Source organism: Anomaloglossus baeobatrachus, chromosome 1, assembly GCF_048569485.1.
Source record: "Anomaloglossus baeobatrachus isolate aAnoBae1 chromosome 1, aAnoBae1.hap1, whole genome shotgun sequence".
NCBI classification, from domain to species: Eukaryota; Metazoa; Chordata; class Amphibia; order Anura; family Aromobatidae; genus Anomaloglossus; species Anomaloglossus baeobatrachus.
Genome location: NC_134353.1, coordinates 68,073,054 through 68,096,769, shown reverse-complemented (window position 1 = coordinate 68,096,769; position 23,716 = coordinate 68,073,054). Strand labels below are relative to the sequence as shown.

Here is a 23,716-nt window from a genome sequence, read left to right as displayed (position 1 = left end):
TGCAAGCTTTCGAGACTACTCAGGTCTCTTCATCAGGCATGGTATAACACAAAATCTGATGCCTGATGAAGAGACCTGAGTAGTCTCGAAAGCTTGCAATTATTACCATCTTTTCTTCAGATTTTGTGTTATACCATGCCTGATGAAGAGACCTGAGTAGTCTCGAAAGCTTGCAATTATTACCATCTTTACTTCAGATTTTGTGTTATACCATGCCTGATGAAGAGACCTGAGTAGTCTCGAAAGCTTGCAATTATTACCATCTTTTCTTCAGATTTTGTGTTATACCATGCCTGATGAAGAGACCTGAGTAGTCTCGAAAGCTTGCAATTATTACCATCTTTTCAGTTAGCCATTAAAAGGTATCAACCACTGAGGACTCTGTTCTTTTAAACATTTTTTTTATCACATTTGGTGGGAATGTGAAGGAATACAGCAGTTCTGGCAAAAAGTACTCTCGAACTACCATCTCATAACTGGGAAAACAGTTGAGAACTGTCCCAAGATAACACTCCTCTCCGTCTTACCTCACGCTATCACATATCATAAGCGAGATATTCTGCGGTTCTGCCTTGCGGCGGCACGCTCCACCATTCCTAGATACTGGAAAACTTCCATAATCCCTCCTATTTCCGAGTGGTACATGGAGATGGCAAATATTTGTAGGATGGAGGAGCTTGCTGCCGAGGGCGCGGACACCAGAGATAAATTTTACAGGACCTGGAACGATTGGATAATGTTTAGGGATTCACCTGACTTCCATAAACTGTTTTGAAGATGTAGACCTCAGAGGAACCCCCTCCCCCCCCTTCCTCCCCCTCTCCATCTCCTTTCTTTCTCCCCATCTCTTCCCCATTTTCCTCTCATCTCCTTCTGCTTTCTCCTCCATATCCTTTTCCTTTCTTATTCTTTCAAACTCTTTATGCATATGGTATTTTCTCCTGATCTTATATTGGAATAATGAGAGATATGTATATATTATTTTATAAATATTTTTGTTGTTTCATTCATAACTTTAATGGCTCCGGTCAGCATGTTTTTTCCATTGAGCGAGGGAATACTAAAGTATTAACTTACTAGGCTTGCTTGATCCCCGCTTCTAAATTTGAAACTTGACATTTCTACTCCTGAGCTTGCTTTTCTTAATACTAGCAGTCTGAACATCGGCATAATCTTTAAATTTTTGAAGTTTTGAATAAGAATACGTTCTTTGCCTATATTCTCTGAATTTCAATTCTGGTACTGCAAATCCACGAACTTGTTGTGTTCATCATTACATACGCTTCAAAGGTTTTGAAAATGCCTAAGAATCGATATGCTGCTTGTACGGGACACCGGCAGGCTGCTCTCTGCAGATTGCTTTCTTTGCATAACTTGTTATATGACTCTATGTTGGTTTTTTTTTGTAATCCTGATAACTTCCAATAAAAATAGATTGAACATAAATCATTGTTGAGTTTACAGAAAAGTAGAGCTGAGATAAATAGGCAGAACTGGCTCTTTGAGAACCAAAGTTGACTGAGTTAGAGCTGAAATGGCAGAATGGTATAACAGAGTTGACTGACCAATGTGCTTTGGACTCAGAGTCCAAAGCATAACAGGCACAGTAGTATAGCAGGGCTGAGTTTGTCATAGAGTCGAATGCAGGGATGGCATAGTGATATGGCTGTGGTGTGATAGTGTGCTTGTCACGAGGGTACCACGACGAAGAGTGTTCCCTTCTATTTCTAGTGTCAGGAGATCACAGCGCAGGGCTTCATACACACTTGCTCAGGTTAATACTGCTGGCTGTGCAGATTCACCTTTATCCAGGGCTGCTAGGGTTAAGTAGCTCCTCTGGTCTCCTGAACTCTGAATGACAGCTCTAGGCAGCTGTTCTCTGTTGCCAATTAGCTCTGCTATAAAGTCTTCCCTCCTAGCTCAGGTAACTGCTGGTGATAGTTTCTGCTTTGCTTGCCTCTATAGGAAACTTCTGAGCTGTGGACCAGGAAGCCAGAGAACATTTGCTGTGTGAAAACTGTTGTGAGTTTTTTTTCTTCCTTTGTCCTTTGTGTTTTTTTCCCCTCTGGTCTGTTCCTTATTATGACCTCTTGTTGTTTGGAGTGGTTTGTATGATTGCTGTTTATTTTACCTATTTCTATCTAATACTCTGTCTTTAACCTAGAGTGGGACTAGCCTTCCCGCTGCCCTGCACACTGCATGGGGTTGAGTCCAGGGAAAGATAGGCATAGGCACGAGATTGTTGACGGGGTGAAAGAACCCGTATAGTGATGTTAGAGAGTGCAGGCATCATATTCATGTGAGTTTAGGAGGTGACCCTGCTCCCCTTTCCCTAATGCCAGGGCCCACCATTGTATTGTGTACTCTGTGTGTTGCAGCACTCGCCGGGGATTCCCATTTATCTGGAGGAACCCCGGTAGTCACTGCGTGACAGTGCCTCCTCCCATCTAAGCCAGTCCATATGGCCTATACAAAGAGTAAGTCTGGCTCACTGTATAATATAGAGTAGGTGCTCAGAAGTCAAAAAGTCAAGGTAAACTATATAAAAGGTAAGACTTAGTGCCGAAGCCTTACCTTTATATAGTTTACCTTGACTTTTTGACTTCTGAGCACCTAGTCTATATTACACAGTGAGCCTATACAAAGTAAGTCTGGCTCACTGTATAATATAGATTAGGTGTTCAGAAGTCAAAAAGTCAAGGTAAACTATATGAAGGTAAGACTTCGGCACTGAGTGACGAAGCCTTACCTTTATATAGTCCATATGGCCTGACAGAAAGACATCACGTGAGTGCATCAGGTTGCCAGGGTAAACCGATGCTCAGAGAAGCAGAGGGCGCCGACTAAGGGAGGAGAAGGATGCAAAGCCCGGTGCTAGAGCCAGGGCAGGTAATAAATAACACTAATATGAGGACATGAGGAAATATTTCTATGGAATACACCTTCAAAGTTAACGTTAGACATAACAGACAAATTGTCTTTAGGTGAAATTAATACATTTGTAACGGGGTGCCTCGGGGTGCCTCGGGGATTGTAGTCGTGGCTTCTTTTTCTCTCAGGCTTACCCCCGGCTCCGCCGTCACTTTTGGGACAGGAGATGGCTTGGTGGGGCAGAGTGTGGTGGTGCAGATAACGCCGTCAGATGTACAAACACTTTGCAGACGTAGGTCGGTTGAACCAGAAGGCATGTTTATTGTACACTTCTTCATAACAGAGGCAATAATCAGATGGTTTCACAACTTCTGCTGGGGAAAACCTTCTCTGGACGTCTCCTCTAGTGGGGATGTGCCCGGCTACTCCACTTCACCTAGGCTCCCACTCCGGCTAACACAGACTGGACCCACACCAATTCTGCTTCACCCTTGAGGACACTTCTCTTTTCCTTCGCTTTCCTGTCCACCCAGCTCCCACACTCTGCCCCTCCTGCTTCTTCTCTCCCGTCCCGGACTCAACTGCCTCCTGACTCTAACTTTTTCCTTAACAACCCTTTTTCTCCCTCCCCTTTCTGCTGCCGGCTCCTCCTTTCCTTCGTTCTGTTTCTATGGGGACAGCCGTCCCACCCGGCCACTAGGGGAACCCACTAAAACCGTAAAAACATTTTTATTAAATAACATCAACATTAACAATTCTCAGGGGAAAACTGCACCTCATTGTAAGGGGTCTGCCCACCCCCTACATTCCTCCCCTCTTTCTGCCTAAGCCTCCCGGCAAGGCACGAACCTAGAAAACACAATTTAGCAGCAAAGTCATTTTTATAAAAACTCTAAACATGTTCACATCAAGGCACACTCAAGGGGCGCACAAGTCTGGCGCCCGGAGTCCCTCCTGGGAGCTCCCGGTCTTGGTAGATAGTGTGCCCGGAGGCCTTCAGCACTCCCGGTCTTTGCAGGGCTTCTGCCCGGAGGCTTTCACAGCACTCCCGGGCTTGGCAGGCAGGAGTACAAACAACAAAGTCCTCCTTAACAACACAGAGGGAGCCCCTGGCTCAGTCCAGCATCAGCCTCCTTCCGGGCTCGGTAGCTTAAACATGGTTGCAAACTGTGGAACTTTTCCGGCTCTTTAACAATGCCGGTATTCAACACGAACATGTCCATTACCTCCGGTCATTACGGGTCACTCGGGATGGTAAGCGCGCTGCCATTCGGCCCGCTGAGCCCTCACATATTCAGAAAGGGACTGACCTGGCAAGCGGCGCAATCTCCGGAACGGTTCGTAGTTGACGGGTGGTTCTGGCGCCTCCGTCTCCGGTCTTGCCTCCTCAACCCCCGACGGGGGTGACGGGGTCGCTGAACGGGACGGCTGGGGACTACCCACGACGATCACCGGATGTGTGACCAGACTCTGGTGAATAGCCAACACCGCCGGTGTCCCCTTCTCTGGGTCAGCACTCAGTCCTGTCATGACTTCGGGCGATACCGCCAGCGTGCTTCTCGGCCGGGAAATCTCAGCCAGCACCGGTCTCTGTTGGGTACGCCTCCGGTATTGGCACTCTTCCCATTCAATTTCTTGCTGCCACTGTGCGGCCTCTTGTGTAGTGGGCATCCGGGTCACTCCTACTGCAAATAGGCCCCGGCATCCCACTTCTCTTCGGAACTTCACCTTTTCCCCCGGGTACAGCGTATGAAGGCGTTGTGGTAAGCCCTCAGTGTCCAGGTTAACCCGGTTATAGAAAAAATGGTCTCCGGTTTCTTCATCCTCAATGAATCCATAGCCCTCCTTCTGGTTAAATTTGACTACGGTGCCAACGGTGCACTGCCGTTCGAACTCATCGCTCAGGGGACCGGCCATTATCTCGCGGGCCACGGTCTCGGCAAGTAACCTCTCCTGCACCGGATCGGGTTCAGGCGATGGGGACTTTCGCTGAGTCAGGGACGTCGGCTTCACCGGCTCCCAAAAGAATCCCCACTCGTCTTCTTCTAGCTCCCGGGTATATTGCTCTTCCGGGGCCGGAACTGCTGTGTGGGTTGAAGATCCCACCTCGACTGGCGGGAACAGCTCCGGACACTGGTGTGGAGTACCCAGGACTTTGTTTCCCGGCTGCAGCTGTGCCGTGTAGGTGGCCCGGACTTCGGTCGAGGTCTCACCGGTCGCGGCATCCCAGGTAGTGACCCAGGTTACTTTTGTGGGCTGCTCCGGTCTTCCTGGCGCAGCCGGTAAGGTAATGGAAAGTCCTTCTGCAGCCGCAGTCTGTTTCGGGCGCCCTCTGCCCAGGCTGGTTGCTACCAGCGCGCCCACGGCAACATGTTGTTTTCTCGGGGTCTCCATCTTGCTCGGAGTCAGTCTCTGAGTTGGCGTTTCTTGCAATGGCGCCGGGGACAGTGGAGATGCTGGAGAAGGTGGAGGCGGGCCTTCTTTTCCCGCTCTTGTATACACTCCACCCCCAGTCTCGCACATCAAATCGACCCAGCATAGGCGGTCCTTCTTTTTCTCTGTACCGCCGGCCTCTTCACATGTTTTCAACAACATCCTGGGGCCAGCACCTCCCCTCTTTGGGCGGCGTACTCCGTACTTTTTCTTCACCGGCCAGCCCCAGGCTTTTCTTTTGGCGCCACTTCTTCGCGCGCTCACTGTGTCCGTGAAGACGGCGGCCATCTTGCCGCCATCTTGTGCCCGGTCCAACGCCTTAGGCACCACTTGTTCTTCCCACCATGGAATCGGGACCCTTCGCCAATAATCCGGATCCTGCCGACTACGCCACATGTAACGGGGTGCCAGGGGTGCCTCGGGGATTGTAGTCGTGGCCCCTTTTTCTCTCAGGCTTACCCCGGCTCCGCCGTCACTTTTGGGACAGGAGATGGCTTGGTGGGGCAGAGTGTGGTGGTGCAGATAACGCCGTCAGATGTACAAACACTTTGCAGACGTAGGTCGGTTGAACCAGAAGGCATGTTTATTGTACACTTCTTCATAACAGAGGCAATAATCAGATGGTTTCACAACTTCTGCTGGGGAAAACCTTCTCTGGACGTCTCCTCTAGTGGGGATGTGCCCGGCTACTCCACTTCACCTAGGCTCCCACTCCGGCTAACAGACTGGACCCACACCAATTCTGCTTCACCCTTTGAGGACACTTCTCTTCTTTTCCTTCGCTTTCCTGTCCACCCAGCTCCCACACTCTGCCCCTTCTGCTTCTTCTCTCCCGTCCCGGACTCAACTGCCTCCTGACTAACTTTTTCCTTAACAACCCTTTTTCTCCCTCTCCTTTCTGCTGCCGGCTCCTCCTTTCCTTCGTTCTGTTTCTATGGGGACAGCCGTCCCACCCGGCCACTAGGGGAACCCACTAAAACTGTAAAAACATTTTTATTAAATAACATCAACATTAACAATTCTCAGGGGAAAACTGCGCCTCATTGTAAGGGGTCTGCCCACCCCCTACACATTCCTTTCGTGTATGACATTTTTCGTATAAATTCAGTGATATAAATTCTTGGCAGCTCCGCTCGGAGTTACTGGGTCATGCTATTTCCTTTGCTCTTGTATATGTCAATGAGGAGCAAGATGAGGCAGGAGTTGTAAATGAAAGCCGGGCTGACACCTTCTAACAGTAACAGCGAGGGACCTATTACTTTGTAGTTTTGTACTTCTGTCCCATTACGGAGCTGTCTCTTCCCATTACAGCACATGTGCATTTCCCGAGTGATCCGTCTGAGATGCAGCCTAATTCACTCAGATCCTCCAGCATTTTTACATTCAGCCATTGCTTTCATCATCCGCCATCAGTCACACTTCTGAAGCCAATGCAATTTTTTTGTTCGTTTCGTGCAAAACAAAAACAAGATTTACATTACTATCGGCATTGCTATCAAGAAGGCACAAGGCTACGATACTAGTGTGCGGCCCTTGATGAGACTTTATACAGATCCTGAAAACAAAAAATGTTTGATCAAGGGATTAGGGAAGGGGGTGTACGGCAGACACAGGCTTGAAGGTAACTACTAATAAGCCCCTTTAACATTTTGCTTAAAGGAAATCTGCCACCAGGTTTTGGCTATGTAATCTGACAGCAGCATAAGAGATCCTGATTCCTGCAATGTGTAACTTACTGGGCTGCTTGCTGAAGTTTTGATAAAATCACTGTTTTCTCTCATGCAGAAATACCAGTTCTCTGAATGTGAAATTCTGTATAACTCCGCCCCTCCACTGATTTTCAGCTTTTTGTGTATACTGTGCCTAGGCAGAAAGCTGCCAATCAGTGATAGGGCAGGGTGACACAAAGCAGGAGGACTACATGGCACAAGACACAGAGTCCTCTAGTGATAATCTCCTGCTGATAAAACATGGATTTAATTGAAACTACAGTAAACAGCCAAGTAAGTGAAAACGCTGGAATCTGGGTTTCTGCCTCTTTACGGTATCAGGCTCTCAGACTGAATAGATTAAAACCCAGTGTATAAAACCATGACAAATCTGTACATACCATAGAGGAAGTTTATGTTTCTTGGAGAAATTAGACACCTTTGGTTAGTCCCAAAAAAAGGCCAGATAAAGTCTTATGGAGGTCATTGGGCAAACAATTTAGTGAAGACTAGTGATGAGTGAATACCATCTATTTGGGTTTGGATTATTCGTAACTAATCCCAAAGTACTATTTCGGTATTTGTCATGAATAATGAACCTAATGCAAGTGAATGGGGAACCCAAGCATTTTTCCTTGTAGATTTCCCAGAAAAATGCTTGGGTTCCTATTAACGTGCATTAGGTTGGTTATTTGAGAAAAATACCGGAATAGTACTTTGAAATTTGTTTCGAACAATCCAAACCTGAATAGCTAGTATTCACTCATCACTAGTGAAGAGGTCATCTAGACGACCCGCCAACCGAGCCGTCCTCTAGACGACCCGCCAACCGAGTCGTCCTCTAGACGTCCCGCCAAACGAGCCGTCCTCTAGACAACCCGCCAACCGAGCCGTCCCGCCAACCGAGCCGTCCTCTAGACAACCCGCCAACTGAGCAGTCATCTAGACGACCCCCAACCGAGCCATCATCTAGACGACACCGCCAACCGAGCCATCATCTAAACGACACCGCCAACCGAGCCATCATCTAGACGACACCGCCAACCGAGCCATCATCTAGACGACACCGCCAACCGAGCCGTCATCTAGACGACACCGCCAACCGAGCCATCATCTAGACGACACCGCCAACCGAGCAGTCATCTAGACGACACCGCCAACCGAGCAGTCATCTAGACGACACCGCCAACCGAGCCATCATCTAGACGACACCGCCAACCGAGCCATCATCTAGACGACACCGCCAACCGAGCAGTCATCTAGACTCCCTATAACAGCCAAATATAGCCTGGTTATGGCACTGTCTACTGAGTTAGTTATAGGGAGAGAACCAGTCATTCCCCAAATCTCTGAAAGTGATGGCCACATACATGGGTCTACATTTTAATCTTGCCAGTCGGATTGCTGAACAGCTATTTGCAAATCCCTGTTTTCATGAAAGATGGTATCCTAGAGATGATTATATCCTATTTAAATAAATAGTAACTGATAGGATTGTAATGAAAAAATGATGGGTTACTATTTACTAAAGTCTCCCTTTTATATTGTGAGCCCTTTAAAATATTGCTACAATCCATCCCTCGTTATTGTAGGTTCAATCATAAAAGTGTCATTGTGTTTAATAGATATATACTGTGGATAAATGTGTGGTATAAAGATTGGTCTCCCTCACTCAGGGTCCTAAGGCACGTTCTCCTTATTCCCGCCTTATAATCGTACCATAATCAGATCTCTTAATACTGGGTAAAGAGCACTTGTATGGGACTCCCATCTATGGAGTACCTGCACTGATAGTGATCCAGTAAATGGGGAAATAGCCCAAAAATCATGGAAGGCTATTCTATAATAGGTTACACAACTGGGCACTAAACTGATACTGAAGTCGAGGAATCAATTTAATCTTTGTTGAGAGGATAATTCTATTAGGTGTAGTAAGTCACTGGGCTATGATTACGCCATATAGAAGTGCACATTATATATGTATTATATTGGGACACATTTCTTAATCAATGAATTCAGGTTTTCCCATTTAGTTCTATTGATCTTTCTCTTCTATGGCCAAGCAGTTGCATGCAAGCCTTACATCACCAAGCACAATGCCAAGTGTCCAAGAGTGATGAAAAACAACAGTCTTAAAGGGTACTTTACACGCTGCGATAATCGGCTTGAGAGCGTACCCACCCCCGTCGGTTGTGCGTCACAGGCAAATCGCTAACACCCGTCACACGGACTTACCTTCCCTGCGACATCGCTCTGGCCGGCGACCCACCTCCTTTCTAAGGGGGCGGTTCGTACGGCGTCACAGTGACGTCACACGGCAGCCGTCCAGTAGCAGCGGAGATGAGCGGCTGGAACATGCCGCCCACCTCCTTCCTTCCTCATTGCCAGAGGACGCAGGTAAGGAGATGTTCGTCTTTCCTGCGGTGTCACACGTAGCGATGTGTGCTGCCGCGGGAACGACGAACATCGTACCTGCAGCAGCAACGATATTTGGGAAATGAGCGATGTGTCAACGAGCAACGATTTTTCACGTTTTTGCGCTCGTTGATCATCGCTCCTTTGTGTTACACGCTGCGATGTCTGTAACAGCGCCGGATGTGCGTCACAACCGACGTGACCCCGACGATATATCGGTAGCGATGTCGCAGCGTGTAAAGCACCCTTTAGACTCTGGAGCAGTGAAAAAGTTTCATGTGGAGTGACAGATCACTTATTTGGCAGTCTAATGCCAGGAGACATTTAGTGATGTAACCTGTCCAGCCACAGAGGGGTCCAAAGCAGGAGGAATTTTGGATTACGATGAGCTATTGGACTGCAAAGGGCCCATATATTGTTCTTGTACAGGGGCCCTCTTCTGTCTTCGTCTGCCAGTGGTCTGATGGTGGATTAGTCTGGGGTCGGGGAACGCCAGGATAATGTTACCTTCCTAACTGCATTGTGCCAGAGGAGCAGGAGGAGGTGTTGTGAGGACTGGAGATTATTGGTGGGGAGGGAGCGGGAATTTAGTTTGGGGATGTATGAAGGAGACTGATTATGGACGGTCTTGTACCTTATTATCAGTAAATTAAACTGCAAAATTGAAAGCCAATGAAGAGATTGTCAGAAGCAGAGGAGCAGTGAGGGGAGAGGCAGTATAATCTGGCAGGGGTTCCCCAAAAATGTGAGAAACATGATGCCTGTGACATAATTGACATTGGAGCCGTCCTAGTCATGATGTCAGGATGGCTGCACGCTGGAGAAACAGAACTGGAGACCATTTGAACTGTGAAGAGGAGCTGCGGTCATAAGCAGCTGAGGAGCAGCGCTCACGAGACGGGATAAATCTTTTCACTGACTAAGCACATATACTTCTACTGAGCATTGAAGCTGAGGAAATCCTCCCCTCCCTCAGTGAAAAGATTTAACCAGTGACTCTTCTCGGCTGAGTGAGGTCCGTGTGCTTCTGATGAAAGCTCCTCTTGACAGTAGACAGTGTGCACTTTATGTTCTCCAGCGTGCAGCCATCCTGACTTCTGACACATGACAAGGACGGGTGCAATTTTAATTATGTCACATTCATCATGTTTCTAAAATTTTCATAAAACCCCTTTAAAAGATGTACTAGAGAGATGTGACATTTTTAGCAAGGTGGACACATAGGAGGATGTTGCAGTAGTAGAGGTGGGAGATGATGAGTGCAGCACTATCATTTTAGTAGATTCAGGGTTCAGGAAAAGACAAATTTTGGAAATATTTTCGAGTTGGAGGCAGTAGGAGGTGGTAAAAGCTGGATCTGTGTTGTGAAGAACAGGGCAGAGTCAAGGTTTACTCTGAGGTTTTAGTCTTACAGTACATGTGATGTCATTTATCGTTCTAGATAGTAAGGTGGAGGGTTGAGGGAGTTGGAAGAAAGATGAGGAGTTTGTTTTTCTCCACATCAAGTTTTAGGGAGCATGATGAAAATAATATGATATGAGGATGATGAGGATATGGCTGATAGACACTCCGGGATTCTGGACAGCAGAAATGATGTCTGGGCCAGAGAAATAAATATGAGTGTCAGTGTATATATACTACTTGAAGCCATGGGACTTTATGAGTTGTCTCAAGCCAAAAGGTATAGATGGAGAAAACTAGGCGTCCATAAGGAACACCAACAGAGAGCTGGATCAGCAGTATTGGAATGGAAGACACTAAATGTGCAGTTTGTGAGATATGAGGAGATCGATAAGAGGGCAAGGTCTTTGACACCAAGGGAAGAGAGGATCTGTAGTAGGAAGAAGGGAATGGTCAACTGTGTGGAAAGCAGAGAACAGGTCTAGAAGGAAGGGTATAAAGAATTGTCTGTTAGCCTTGGAGGTAAGTCATTAGTAATTTGGGTTAGGGTAGGGTCAGTGGAGTGGTGGGGACGGAAGCCGGATTATAGCTGTCATACTTTAGGACTGGAGCCTCTCATCTCCATCTGGAACTCTACATTTATGTTGTTTCATTTCTCTTGGTGCTGAAACTGTTAATGTCAGTTTTGCTGCCAGCAGCTTCCCACCATTGCAGGTCAGCTTTGTGTTTAAGTAGCATGGTTTCCCAGCAATCTTTTCTGATTATACAAAACCATTTGTATTCTGGCTGCCTTGATGGAAAGAGCTGCTGTGGACTCGTCCTGAAGTCGTATCTTCTCCATTTTGGTTGTTATTCCCCTATTTGTCTCACCTCCCCTCTTGTTGTATTAGTGCAGTGGTGGGCCTAGTAATCCTTACCTTCCCACTCACTAGCCAGGCCTATTGAAGCGTCTTTTCAGGGTTTTAGATATTCCTGCTCAGTGACCAATACGGAGCCTATATACGGTCTGGCTAGGAGTGTAGGGTACAGCAGCAGGTAAAGACAGGAGGCGTCCTACCTTCCCTCTCACTAGCGCCAGGGCCTACCTATGTTATTGTATTCCTGGTGTCCCTCTTGTTTTTGGTGTTCTTGTGGGGTGTTTTGTTGTGCGTTCAGACATCTGTTGGTCAGAACGCGCCCTCCACGTGTAAAAACATGACAGTAGGTTGTTGAGAAGCAAGTTGGATGTTCAATATAAATAGCTATTGATATACGTATATAAAAGTGAATAGATATATGGGGCGATAGCTGGATGTAGAGTTTAGGTGAAGGGATGGCTTCTTCAGGATGGGTGTGATAGTTGCATGTTTAAAAGAGGAAGGAAAGAAACACCAGGGGTTACTTAGGTTGAAGAGATTGGTTGGGGCTGACATAAGCTGGTGGTGAGGTTGGTGATGCGGTGGGATGGTATAAGGTAAAGCATACAAGCGGTGAGGGCTGATCTCAAATGGTGAGTGATGATCCCCAGTCTGCATCTCCTGCTGTTGAAAAATTACCACTTTCCACTTGGAGAGATGACATTTTTAAATGCTTAGAAATCAATAGGTTGCAAAATGAGGGAAAAGTTGACCGCCCACCATAGTAAATCCTCAGGTGCTCCAAGCCTCCTCATAGAAACTAAAGCAGGCTTTACACGGGAGCAATATCGGTGACGATATCGCTATCATGCGTACCCGCCCCCTCTTTTGTGCGACACGGGCATATCGCTGTCCGTCGCGCACAAAGTCGCACTCCCCCGTTACACTACTTACCTGCCCTGCGACGTCGCTGTGACCGTCGATCCGCCTCCTTTCTAAGGGGGGGGGGTCGTTCAGCGTCACAGCAGCGTCACTGAACCGCCGCCCAATAGAAAAGGAGGGGAGTAGATGAGCGGCCGGAACCTCCCGGCCACCTCCTTCCTTCCTCCTTTTCCGGTGGAGGCAGGTAAGGAGATGTCTGTCGTTCCAGCGGCGTCACACACAGCGGTGTTTGATGCCGCTGGAGCGACAAACAACATCGTACCGTCGCTGCAGCGACATTATGGAAATGAGCGACGTGACAACAAGCTACGATATCGCACGTATTTGCGCTCGTTGATCTTCGTTCATTTGCATCACACGCTGCGATGTCGCTACCGGCGCCGGATGTGCGTCACTACCGACGTGAGCCCGACGATATATCGGTAGCGATGTCGCAGCATGTAAAGCCCGCTTAAAATCCGGCTCCAAAGTGCTCTCCTCATTTACATGGTGCAAATACTGGAGCCATACTAAACCACTAGTAGTTTGGAAAACTAATGAATGATAAGCGTGTCTTACCTTTTGTCCCGTTTGTGCTATTAACTATTAGTCTAATCGGTGAGAAGCTCCCGGGTCTCCCACGGCTGTCATACCCAGGTCTGTTCTAAAATATAACAACATGTACATATAAGTATGCGCCATAACATATACAAATACTAAAAACCGTATCCAAAGAGTTCATAAATGAATAATCCTGGATCATGGCGCCAACGTCCCTCTTCTCTGCCCTGAAAACGTTGCCAAGGGCTTCATTCCGATGTCAGTCTTTCACAGATGTAACACATACTCATTATAGGCTATGGGGAGTCTATGTCTTTTTGTAGATAGAATCAACAGAGAATTGCTATTCACTTATTAAAGGAAATTTGTCAGCAGGTTTATGGTATGTAATTGTGCCGCCCGCCGTGGGAGCAGCAGAGCTGCTCGGATCCGGGTTCGCTGTGGCTCGAGGGTCACCGTACCCAGGGGTCTTTGCGGCCACTGAAATAAAGGGGGTATTTACAGGGGAGTTGAAGTATATAGTTCGTGATGCCACCTGTGGTGTACGGTAATATAGGGAGTACCGCCGATGCCGTTGAGAGTACCCGGGGTTATGAAGTGGGACAGCAAGATGTTGTAGCCCTCGGTAGGGGGAATGCCCCGGGACTCTGAGGGGGATGCCGTGGGATGCAGGGGTCACTTTTGTACTCACTCAGTCAATAAGTGGATGCTGACAACCAGATAAACCAAATCTCTGGGTGCCGCTGCCACTGAGGGGAGCTTGTCCGGGTCCCATTCCCGATGGTATTGCCTGGTGATCCGTGACCTGCCTCCTGGCACTAAGTTTGACTTCAACGTGGTGGCCCAGTAGTATGGAACTTGCTGGGCCCCGCTCCCCACTGTGGCTAACTGTGGGAGCTTGCTCTCAGGGCTCAGGCTTGGGATTTTCTGGACTGTTTTGGTTTGGAAATTCCTATCTCCCTCGTTGTGCTAATGCCCGGATTCTGGAGCGGGTGGGAACGGATCATAAAGGCTCAGTTCTCCTCAGGTGAATTGTTGGGTTGCCTGAAGCTACTCCCCGACCTAGGCCCCTTGCCACAATCCCCTGCAACTGGTGGTCCGACTCCTCTAGGCCCAGACCACAGTCTACAACCTAGACAGTTCCTCCAGGAGCCACCGCTCCCGAGCTTTTCTCTCTCTCTCTCAACTCACTACTCACCACCCTCTACACTCCTCCCCTCCCCGACCCCCCAGGTGGGCGACTATTCCACTCAAGCCGACCACTGGTGTATCTGGTGGGTGTGGTGCAGGGTGTATCTAGGATTTGATTTGCTGTTGGAGGCAACATCACTTAATTAGGGACCCAGAACCATGAGGGACTTTGAATACCACGCAGAAGGGCAGGTTGTGCAGCATCCTGTGACTACCTGATAGTCCAGGGGTGTCACATAATCAAAGAGCAGCATGATATAGGGGGTAAGAGCCCGATTCCAGTGATGGGTCACTAACTAGGCTGTGTTGTTACAAAAAAAAAAATCAGTGGTGTATCAGAAGAATATCACTACAGGACTAGTTGTTTCATGCCTCCTAGTCCTCCTAGTTTCATGCCTCAGTGTAACACCTCCCCCACCAGTGATTAGCAGCTTTTTGTCACTGTACAGTGTACACAAAGCTGCCAATCAGTGATGTGGGCGGGGTTATACGGGGCTCAGCATTCTAATCTGAACACTGATGGTATGAAAAGGACAGCGTGCAGAGTAACAAGTGACACATCATTGATTGTTCTGCCCTTACATTATGCTGCTCTCAGATTACATAGTAAAAACCTGGTGACAGATTCCCTTAAATGATCTTTAATAATCATAAATCTGCAGCACAAGTAAAATTTAAAAAAAAAAACCTTTGTAATATATTTTAGCAAATAAATATGCTTCCATTTCCACTTATGAGCCACTTCTTCCACTCTGCTCTGCTTCCTAGCCTTATCATTCACTTTGGAAAACTTGATCAAAACAAAGACTGCCAGCTCACTGGTCAGCTTACTAATTGAAATCTATGGAGGATGGGGAGAGAAGAGGGAGAAGTACAGACACATGCCCGTGCCGCTGCTTTCTAGTTAGAGTTTTATCTCACCCCAGTGCTGGATTCACATCTACACTGCTCAGTACTGATGTTGCTGCTTCTGAGAGTGTTCTACATAGAGACAGGAGAAGAGCAATCCCTAATGTCTGAGTACCGTGCATAGGAGACATCATAGCAGCTACTTTCCACCCACTAGCTCAGTGACAACTGTAAATTCTCATATAGGCTAATAAAATAAATAGAATAACCTCAGTTAAAATATGGCTTTTGCTTTAAATGTATTTCCAATTTTTTTTCCAATATCAAAATCTGTATATAAAAAAAACACAAAAAAAACCCCAAAAAACACAATTAGTAATAAATCTTGCAATTTTGACACTGGCCACTTAAAGGCAACCTGTCAGCTAATACATGTCTCACCCAAACCGTGGGCAGCATATATCAGTCACTGGCTATACGATCACAGCAATGTATGTTGTCAATGCCTATACGTGGCAGCTTTTAAAAGTATGTTTGTCTCTGGAAGGCCGCAGCGTTTCAGAATCAAACATACATATTGTGTAACCAGTGGCTGATATACGCTGCCCACGGTTTGTTCTATGCTCTCAAGAAGAATTTTCAGCAGTCTTATCATAACAGACAGGATTATAATGATATATAACACAGTACATGCAGATCCTGTTCTCTGTCCCTTCACAATGACCTTTGCACACATTCAAATACAAAAAGGTCCGAGTCAGTTTATTGCTGTTGGTTTCCTAAAAGAACTGTAGCGCTGGCATTGCTGCACTGCTCTGCCTCTCCCCAGCAGGGACACAGATTCGCCCTGCCTTGCATCCCCACGGTCATCCACATGGTTCTCTGCTGCCTCCTACTCCCGGGGCCTGCACACATCGCCCAAGTCTCCCAGGAGTACACTTAAGGGGCGCAATCCCACTTTCCCTGCTCTTAAAGGGCCAGCACTCACATACACTCTCCCTAGGTGTTTAAGGCATCCTTCCACTAGGGGAGGTGCCTGAGTAGCATGATCAGTTAGTCTATGTCCCTTTTGTCCAGTCTGTTACCTGTTCCTGTGTCCATTCACTCGTACTTGTCTGTCTCAGTTGTCTCGGCTGTCCCTGCCAACACTAGTGACTTTGCCAGTCCGTCCAGTCTTCCTCAGTGGTCCCATCTGCACCTGCCAGCACCAGAGACTCTGCCTCTCCATACCTGAGCCCGTTCCTGCCCTGGGGGTCAGCTGCCACAATCCTGTACACTGCCCTGGGAGTGGCACTTGGAGTCTACCTGGTAGTCACTTATGCGAGCGTCATATGAAACGATCTATCATATGATGCATCGTAGGGGTCACGGTTTTCGTAACGCACATCTGGCATCGTTCACGACGTCGTCTCGTGTGACACCTCCGTGCGACGCAGAATCGGTCACAAATCGTGAGTCGTGTACAAATCGCTCATTTTTAAAAAATTATTTTTCATGGCGCCGGGGTAGTACACGTCGCTCCGTGTGACACCCCGGGAACGATGAACACAGCTTACCTGCGTCCCGCGGCACCCGACGGCTATACTGAAGGATGGAGGTGGGCGGGATGTTTACGTCACGCTCATCTCCGCCCCTCCGCTTCCATTGGCCGGCGGCTGTGTGACGTCGCTGTGACGCCGAACATCCCTCCCCCTTCAGGAAGAGGATGTTCGCCGCCCACAGCGAAGTCGCTCTGCAGGTAAGTACGTGTGAGGGCGGTTTAACAACTTTGTGCGACACGGGCAGTGATTTGCCCGTGACGCACAAACGACAGGGGCGGGTACGATCGCTCGTGCGATCGCACGATAGATCGTACCATGTGACGCCCGCATTAGTCAAGCCCCTCCCATGTCTGGGTAGCCCAGGTCTCCCCTGTGGTCCAGTGAGTTCACTGCAGCTTGCCACCTCATCACCGGCGAGCATTATAAAAACACTAATTAAGAACCTAGAATAGACCCAGTGGCCAGTGTGAAAATTGTAAGATTTCTAATTTTTATTTTTAACACCAAATTAGACTACTAGTGTCTGCTTATGTGGCATTGATGACTGTGGGACACATCAAGCACCAGGTCTGCTACTAGCACACCCCATATTACTAGTGTCCTAAAGTCATCCTATTGCATACATCCTTATCATGTAGAATGTATGTCGTTATCCGATACATGGAAAAATCATTCTTTCTACCCAAATCTTACCCAACTGTTAGGCCGGAGTCACACTTGCGAGAGACTTGTAGACTTGTAGCGCATCACCCGACATGGCCGCACACTCTCCGGACAGGAGGGTCTCAGCTGCATAGAAATACATACAGCCGATCCGTTCCTGTCAGGAGAGTGCGTGGCCATGCCGGGTGATGTGACACGAGACGCGCGCGAGTCTCTCGCAAGTGTGACTCCAGCCTTAGGTGCGCTGTTATCCACCTACACAGAAATTTTCATTTGCCGAGGCCACATACAAACTAAGAGGAAGGTGCACTTAAACTAAATAAGACCTTTGTTCTGACATCAGATGTTATACAATATGCATTGGCGAAAATTGACTCGAATGGGTCGCAATGCAAAATCTCCACCATGGCCCCAGCTGTCATGGATCTTTACGGTTTTCTAGAATTTCAAATTTAAAAATATTAGTTCAGAGATTTAAAAATAAATATTGACAGTTACAAAAGTCTAACAGTTTATGCGCATTTTCCTGGTCATCGAAAGGGTCATGTGTTTATATGAGCCCTGCACAGGACACTATAGACAGAAAAGACTTGTCTTCACTTACCATTGGACTGCAGATCTGGCCCATGCTGATCACCAGGACGCAGAGCCATGCGCAGCGGCTGGCAGCCTCCATGCTGTGTCCTCGCCTCCTGCAAGTGATAAAAGTTTGCTGTGGGCTGGAGCTAAAGTAAATATAACAGGATGGTCAAATGGTCATCTTGGTGTTTTGCAAGCAGCTGTGATTTCCTGCTGTTCCCTTCTGTCTCCCGAAATACATTACAGGCAGAGGAAAGAATTAGCATTTAATTATTAACCACTGATCTGGTGGGCAAATTTGTAAGCGGTGTAATTTTTGCAAAAAAGAAAATTAAATGAAATGTATCTCTGATGTATCCAACACCCCCCCCCCCCCCACCCCCCCCAAGGCAAAACGTGATCTGGACATATGCACCAACAGGGCCATTAACTATAATAGTGCTGACGGAGTCACCGTGTGCTTTCTCATGCACCATTTCCGGGCATATGCGCCATTATAGTCAGTGGCTCCATGGACGCATACGTCCAAATTCTGTTTTGCGGGGGTGTTTAGACGTAAACCCCTGAATAGGGATAAAATGCAATGTGTAAGCACAGTACACAAGACATACGGTTGGGGCAGACATCTCATATGGGCCTAAAGCAGGCTTTACATGCTGCGACATCGCTAGCGATATTGTTGGTGAAAGCACCCGCCCCCGTCGGTTGTGCGTCACAGGCAAATCGCTGCCCGTGGCGCACAACATCGCTAACACCAGTCCTTTCTAAGGGGGCGGTTCGTTCGGCGTCAATAAGCGGCCGCCCAATAGAAGCGGAGGGGCGGAGATGAGTGGGCCGAACATCCCATCCACCTCCTTCCTTCCTCATTGCCGGGCAGCCGAAGGTACGGTGATGTTCCTCGTTCCTGCGGTGTCACACGTAGCGATGTGTACTGCCTCGGGAACAACGAACAACCTGCGTCCTGCAACGATAATCGGGATTAGAACGACGTGTCAACGATCAATGATTAGGTAAGTAATTTTGATCATTAACGGTCGTTCGTGCATTTCACATGCAACGACGTCGCTAACGAGGCCGGATGTGCTTCACGAATTCCGTGACCCCAACAACATCTCGTTAGCGATGTCATTGCTTGTAAAGCCCACTTTAGAAGTAAGGGCTGCCATGTTTACTTCCAAAAGCATCTGGAATTTTGCATTATGATGAGCTCTTGGGCTGCAGAGGGGCCCATATATTGTTCTTGCACGGGGGCCCTTTTCTGTCGGTGCTCGCCAGTGCACACAGTGTGGTAATGCTTCTACAGGATACACAGCGCAATGCAGCTGAGAAGAGGATATCTGGCCTAAACACCTTGTAGTGGAGCGAACATACCCCTAAGGTGCCTCCCCCTTCACTGCCAGAGTTCGTACTCCTATGGAGTAAGCATCAGTTTAGAGGCCACTTAGATGCAAGGTTTTTACAGGATTGAAGCCAAATTACTTAAAACAATGATTTTCAAAGTTAACATTGTTTTAAATATTTATTTTTTTTATAAATCAATAGTACACATGAAATTAAGAAACCATGTAATATGTCTTATTAGAGCAATATGCTCCTTTCTCCTTGATTTATTCTTAATTTCTAAAATTTCAATTCACAGGTAAAACATGTCTTCAGTGAACACAGATTTTCCCATTACTGAGATAAGAGATGACAGTTAGTGCTTATAAGGTTCTATTGAGAATTGTTTCCAAACAGCTCATCGGATATTTTAATTCTTGGCTTCCAACATTTAGACTTATCAAGGACCAGGAACGTTTTTATTTTCAAAAAGCATAGCTTGTTCTGGAGAATCTCATACGTCTTTACATTACACAGTCAAAAAACTTATGGAATGCTTAATTTCACCTGCTGGGGAACGGTTATTACGGTAAATTGAAATTGACCTATGTAATGCTTCATTTCACCTGCGGGGGAGCTGTTATCAAATGAAAATTGACCTATGTAATGCTTCATGTCAAGATATTAATAATTTGAACAAAATACACATCTCAATAATTTTAGATTATGTCTCAACAAGACCACTTCATAGAAGCATAAGAACCAGAAAGACCAGGAGTTTTTATAGGCAAAAATAGACAATCTTTATTGATACAAAAGGTACATATAGAAATATATACGAAGATTAAAATAGTGCTCTAAGGGGAAAAGACACCCAGAGACACGTGGGACAAGAATAGCACTCATGTAGGTATCAGAAAATATGGGTATATAGATCAGGCCTCAGTAGACTATAAAGTGCAATCATGTAATAGGCCAAAAATTCAATTGCTTACCCATTATGTAGAGAGTGTCGCAAGTGCGTCGCTAATGCGTCCCACAGGTCACAGAACCCTACCAACGTGCGTTTCGCGTCATGTATCTCAGCTTCCTCAGGGCGGGTTTGACTAATGATCCCAAGAAACAGATCTTATATAGGACCCGGAGCGGTGTCATTGGATAAAATATAATTGCGACGCATGCGCATCGCACATAAGATGACCACTTCCGACCAGCGATGCACAAAGAGGAGGCGCCGGAAATCTATGTATCTAAGAACGCAAGTGCGTTGCTAACCTCATCGCGCATGCGCCGGGTGGAAAAAGAGACCTTTGGATAGAACACAATAACGGCGCGTGCACAACGCATGCGAGATGACCACTTCCGCTCTGTCCGACAGTGCACAGATGAAGGAGGCACCGGAAATCCTGGTAGCCAAGGACACAAGTGCGTCACTAACCACATCGCACATGCGCCGGGCGGGACAGAGGGACACGTCATGCATGCGAGAGCTGTTATCAAATGAAAATTGACCTATGTAATGCTTCATTTCACCTGCGGGGGAGGTGTAATCAAATAAAAAATACTTGCTGACTGCTCTCCAACAGATTACAGCTGATCATTGTGATCTCAAGGCTTATGTTAAAGGGGCTGTCCACTACTAGGACAACCCCTTCTAATTCCATTTGTTTCCCCCAGATAAAAAACAAGACCCTATACTCCCTTCCCGTTCTGACACCATTTCTATCGCGGTTCTGGACTCCCGTTACATTGTGACATCACGCGAGCCTCGCATCCAATCACTGCCAACTTCTCTTGCCACACCTTCGGACCAAATGAGCAATCAACAAGAAGTGAGTGGCAGTCGCAACGTCACTTCCTGTTGATTAACTCATTTGGTCCGAAGGTGGGGAGAGAGAAGCTGGTGGTAATTGGACACGGGGCTCCCGTGATGTCACAATGTCAGACCAAATGTTGGACCAAATGAGTTGATCGACAGGAAGTGATGGTGCAGCTGCCACTCCCTGTTGATTGCTCATTTGGTCCAAAGGTGTAGAGAAAGAAGTGAGCGGTGATTGGACGTGGGACTCATGTGACGTCACAATGTTGCATGAGCCCCAAACTAAACTTATCGACAGCAATGGACCGGCGCCAGAAGGGGAGGGGAGTACCGGGTCTACTTTTACTGGCGGAAACAAGTAGAAATGTGATGCCCTGGCCTATCAGGTCGTCACAGGGTATTGTGCAATCTGCCCTTCTGCACAGTATCCACCCTCCTTGGTTACGGGTCCTGGTCCTTTGGTGTTGCTACCAGCTTAGCCAATCAAAATCCTAGGAACACTTCCCACTTTAACCTACCAGACACCATTGGGGGGGCCTAAAGGGAATAGGGCCCTACTCAGCAGTCCGTGCCCCTTGACACTGTCCCCTGCGACCGGGGTTCCAGCTCCTACCAGGCCCAGACCATCGTCTGCCACCTAGTACACAGGAGCTGTCCTCCGTGACCTCTCCCTCTCGGGGTACCTGGACCCCAGGGCAAGGACCGCTTCAAGCACCTTACCGATTAGCCAGCAGGGGACAAGGTTCCAGATCTTGTCCCACGAGTAGCCCAGATAGAGCGAGACAGAAGCCCAATGCAGGGGATAGGGCGTCTGCAAGTGCCTGCAAAAATCCCAAGGGTCAGATCTCGCGGGCCACAGCTCCCACAACAAAAGACATCGGAAGTGGACTTTTCCCATTCCATGCGGACTAGTCAACAGACAAGACACAAAATTAGAGTGCAGGAGGAAGGACCCCTGTTCTGTTCACCGGTGTGCGGGACCCGAGCACACCCCTCCGGAGGCTACCAGTATCTAGCACTTGGTTTACTACTTTGACTCTGCGTGAATTAATCAGCAACAGTGAGTACACCGTTATCACTCGGTCCAGCCAGCAGACGGTGTCCCAGCACTCTACACCATCCTACACACCAAACACCTGGGCCCCGGGACAACACCTCCCCTACTCATGGAGGGGATACCATCCTCCTGCCCCGCTCCATCAGCCCCGAGCGCCCCATACCAAAGCAGCGGCAGTGTCACCAACCATCACCGCAACTCACGGGTGGCGTCACACTGACAAACTCTCCCCTGTAAATAACCCCTTTATTACATTGTGGGTGACGGGCTGCTGCAAGGGGCCCGGATCCGGCTGCTGCTCGAGCCACCGCCACAATCCCGGATCCGAGCAACTTGAGTAGCTCCCCACCGGCCGTGGCCGGCGCCCCTGTGCCGCCCCCGCGACAGCCGACTGGCTGCTCGGACACGGATCCACAGTGGCTCGAGGGGGTCTCCAGATCTGAGGCGGGGTCGCGCGACTACCCAGGATAAAAAGGGGAATGTTTTGGGTGGTGAATGGGATATGTTCGTGACGCCACCCACGGTGCGTGGTAACGGGAGAGACCACCGCTGCTGTTGGGGAGCCCGGTGACTATGTTGAAGCGGCAAGATGTTTTAACCTCTCCGTGGGTAGGGGGTTTAGTGTCCGGAGGCCCGTGTGATGTGATGGAGTGGGGAACCCGTCAGGGTGAAGGGATATCTGGTACTCACAGAGTCCAAAGTCACTGATGCTGACACCAGGTAAACCAAACTCTTGAAATGCTTTGCTTTTCTTAGTCGAGCACGCTGGGTCCGTGCCCCTTTGGTGTTGCTGGTTGGTCTGAAGCCTTGTCCCTTGGTACTGTGTGTAACTTGGTGGCTCCCTTTCACCTAAGACTACTCGGGTCCCGCTCACCTGCATGGCTAGCAAAGTGAGCCTGCTCTCAGGGTTCACGCTTGGGATTTTCTGGACAATTTTTGGGAAGTCCAATCCCCCTCGTTGCGCTAGTACCCAGATTCTGGAGGGGGTGGATAACAGTTCCTGAAGATTCCATTCCAGTCGGGTGAATTACTGGGATGCGTGAAGCTACTTCCCAGCCTAGGGTCTGAGTACCCCGTCGTGCCCTGGCCCCTGCTTGGTTGTATCACAAGGCAGCCGGCCTGCTCTCTGTAGCAGCACCGTACCCCCCCCTGTCACTACCCCCTGCGACCGGGGTTCCAGCTCCTTCTGGCCAGGCCAACGTCTGGCACCTGGGACGGGTACAGGAGCCCAGCTCCACAGCGTGACCTGCACGGTCACCGCTATCTCACTGCTCAACTCTACTCAACTCAACTACTGACATCTTTGCCCTCCCTCTTCCATCCCACCATCTGGGTGGCCCAATTCCCCTCAGGCTGCCCAATGGGTGTTTGGTGGGTGTGGTGCAGAGTGTTCCTGAGGAGTTATGTACACCTGTTGGTAGCAACACCAAATTGACAGGACCCGTAACCAAGGAGGAGCGGGTACCATGCAGCAGGGCAGATTGTATGGCACCCTTGTGACGACCTGATCGGGCGGGGACGCCCTCGCCCGTGACAGGTGCGCTTTAAGT

At 48.2% G+C, this 23,716-nt stretch overlaps 1 protein-coding gene across 1 annotated transcript in view; it reads right to left on the bottom strand.

Moving 5' to 3' along the window:
* Positions 1–23,716, bottom strand: part of HGFAC (HGF activator) — a 176,971-nt gene that overhangs the window by 144,502 nt on the left and 8,753 nt on the right. The window contains exons 2-3 of the mRNA XM_075333158.1: positions 17,996–18,083; positions 13,166–13,250 (exon numbers count right to left, since the gene is read on the bottom strand). Of these exons, the coding sequence (XP_075189273.1) occupies positions 13,166–13,250; positions 17,996–18,067 (157 nt within the window). The 5' untranslated portion in view covers positions 18,068–18,083. The remainder of the gene's footprint in view (positions 1–13,165; positions 13,251–17,995; positions 18,084–23,716) is intronic.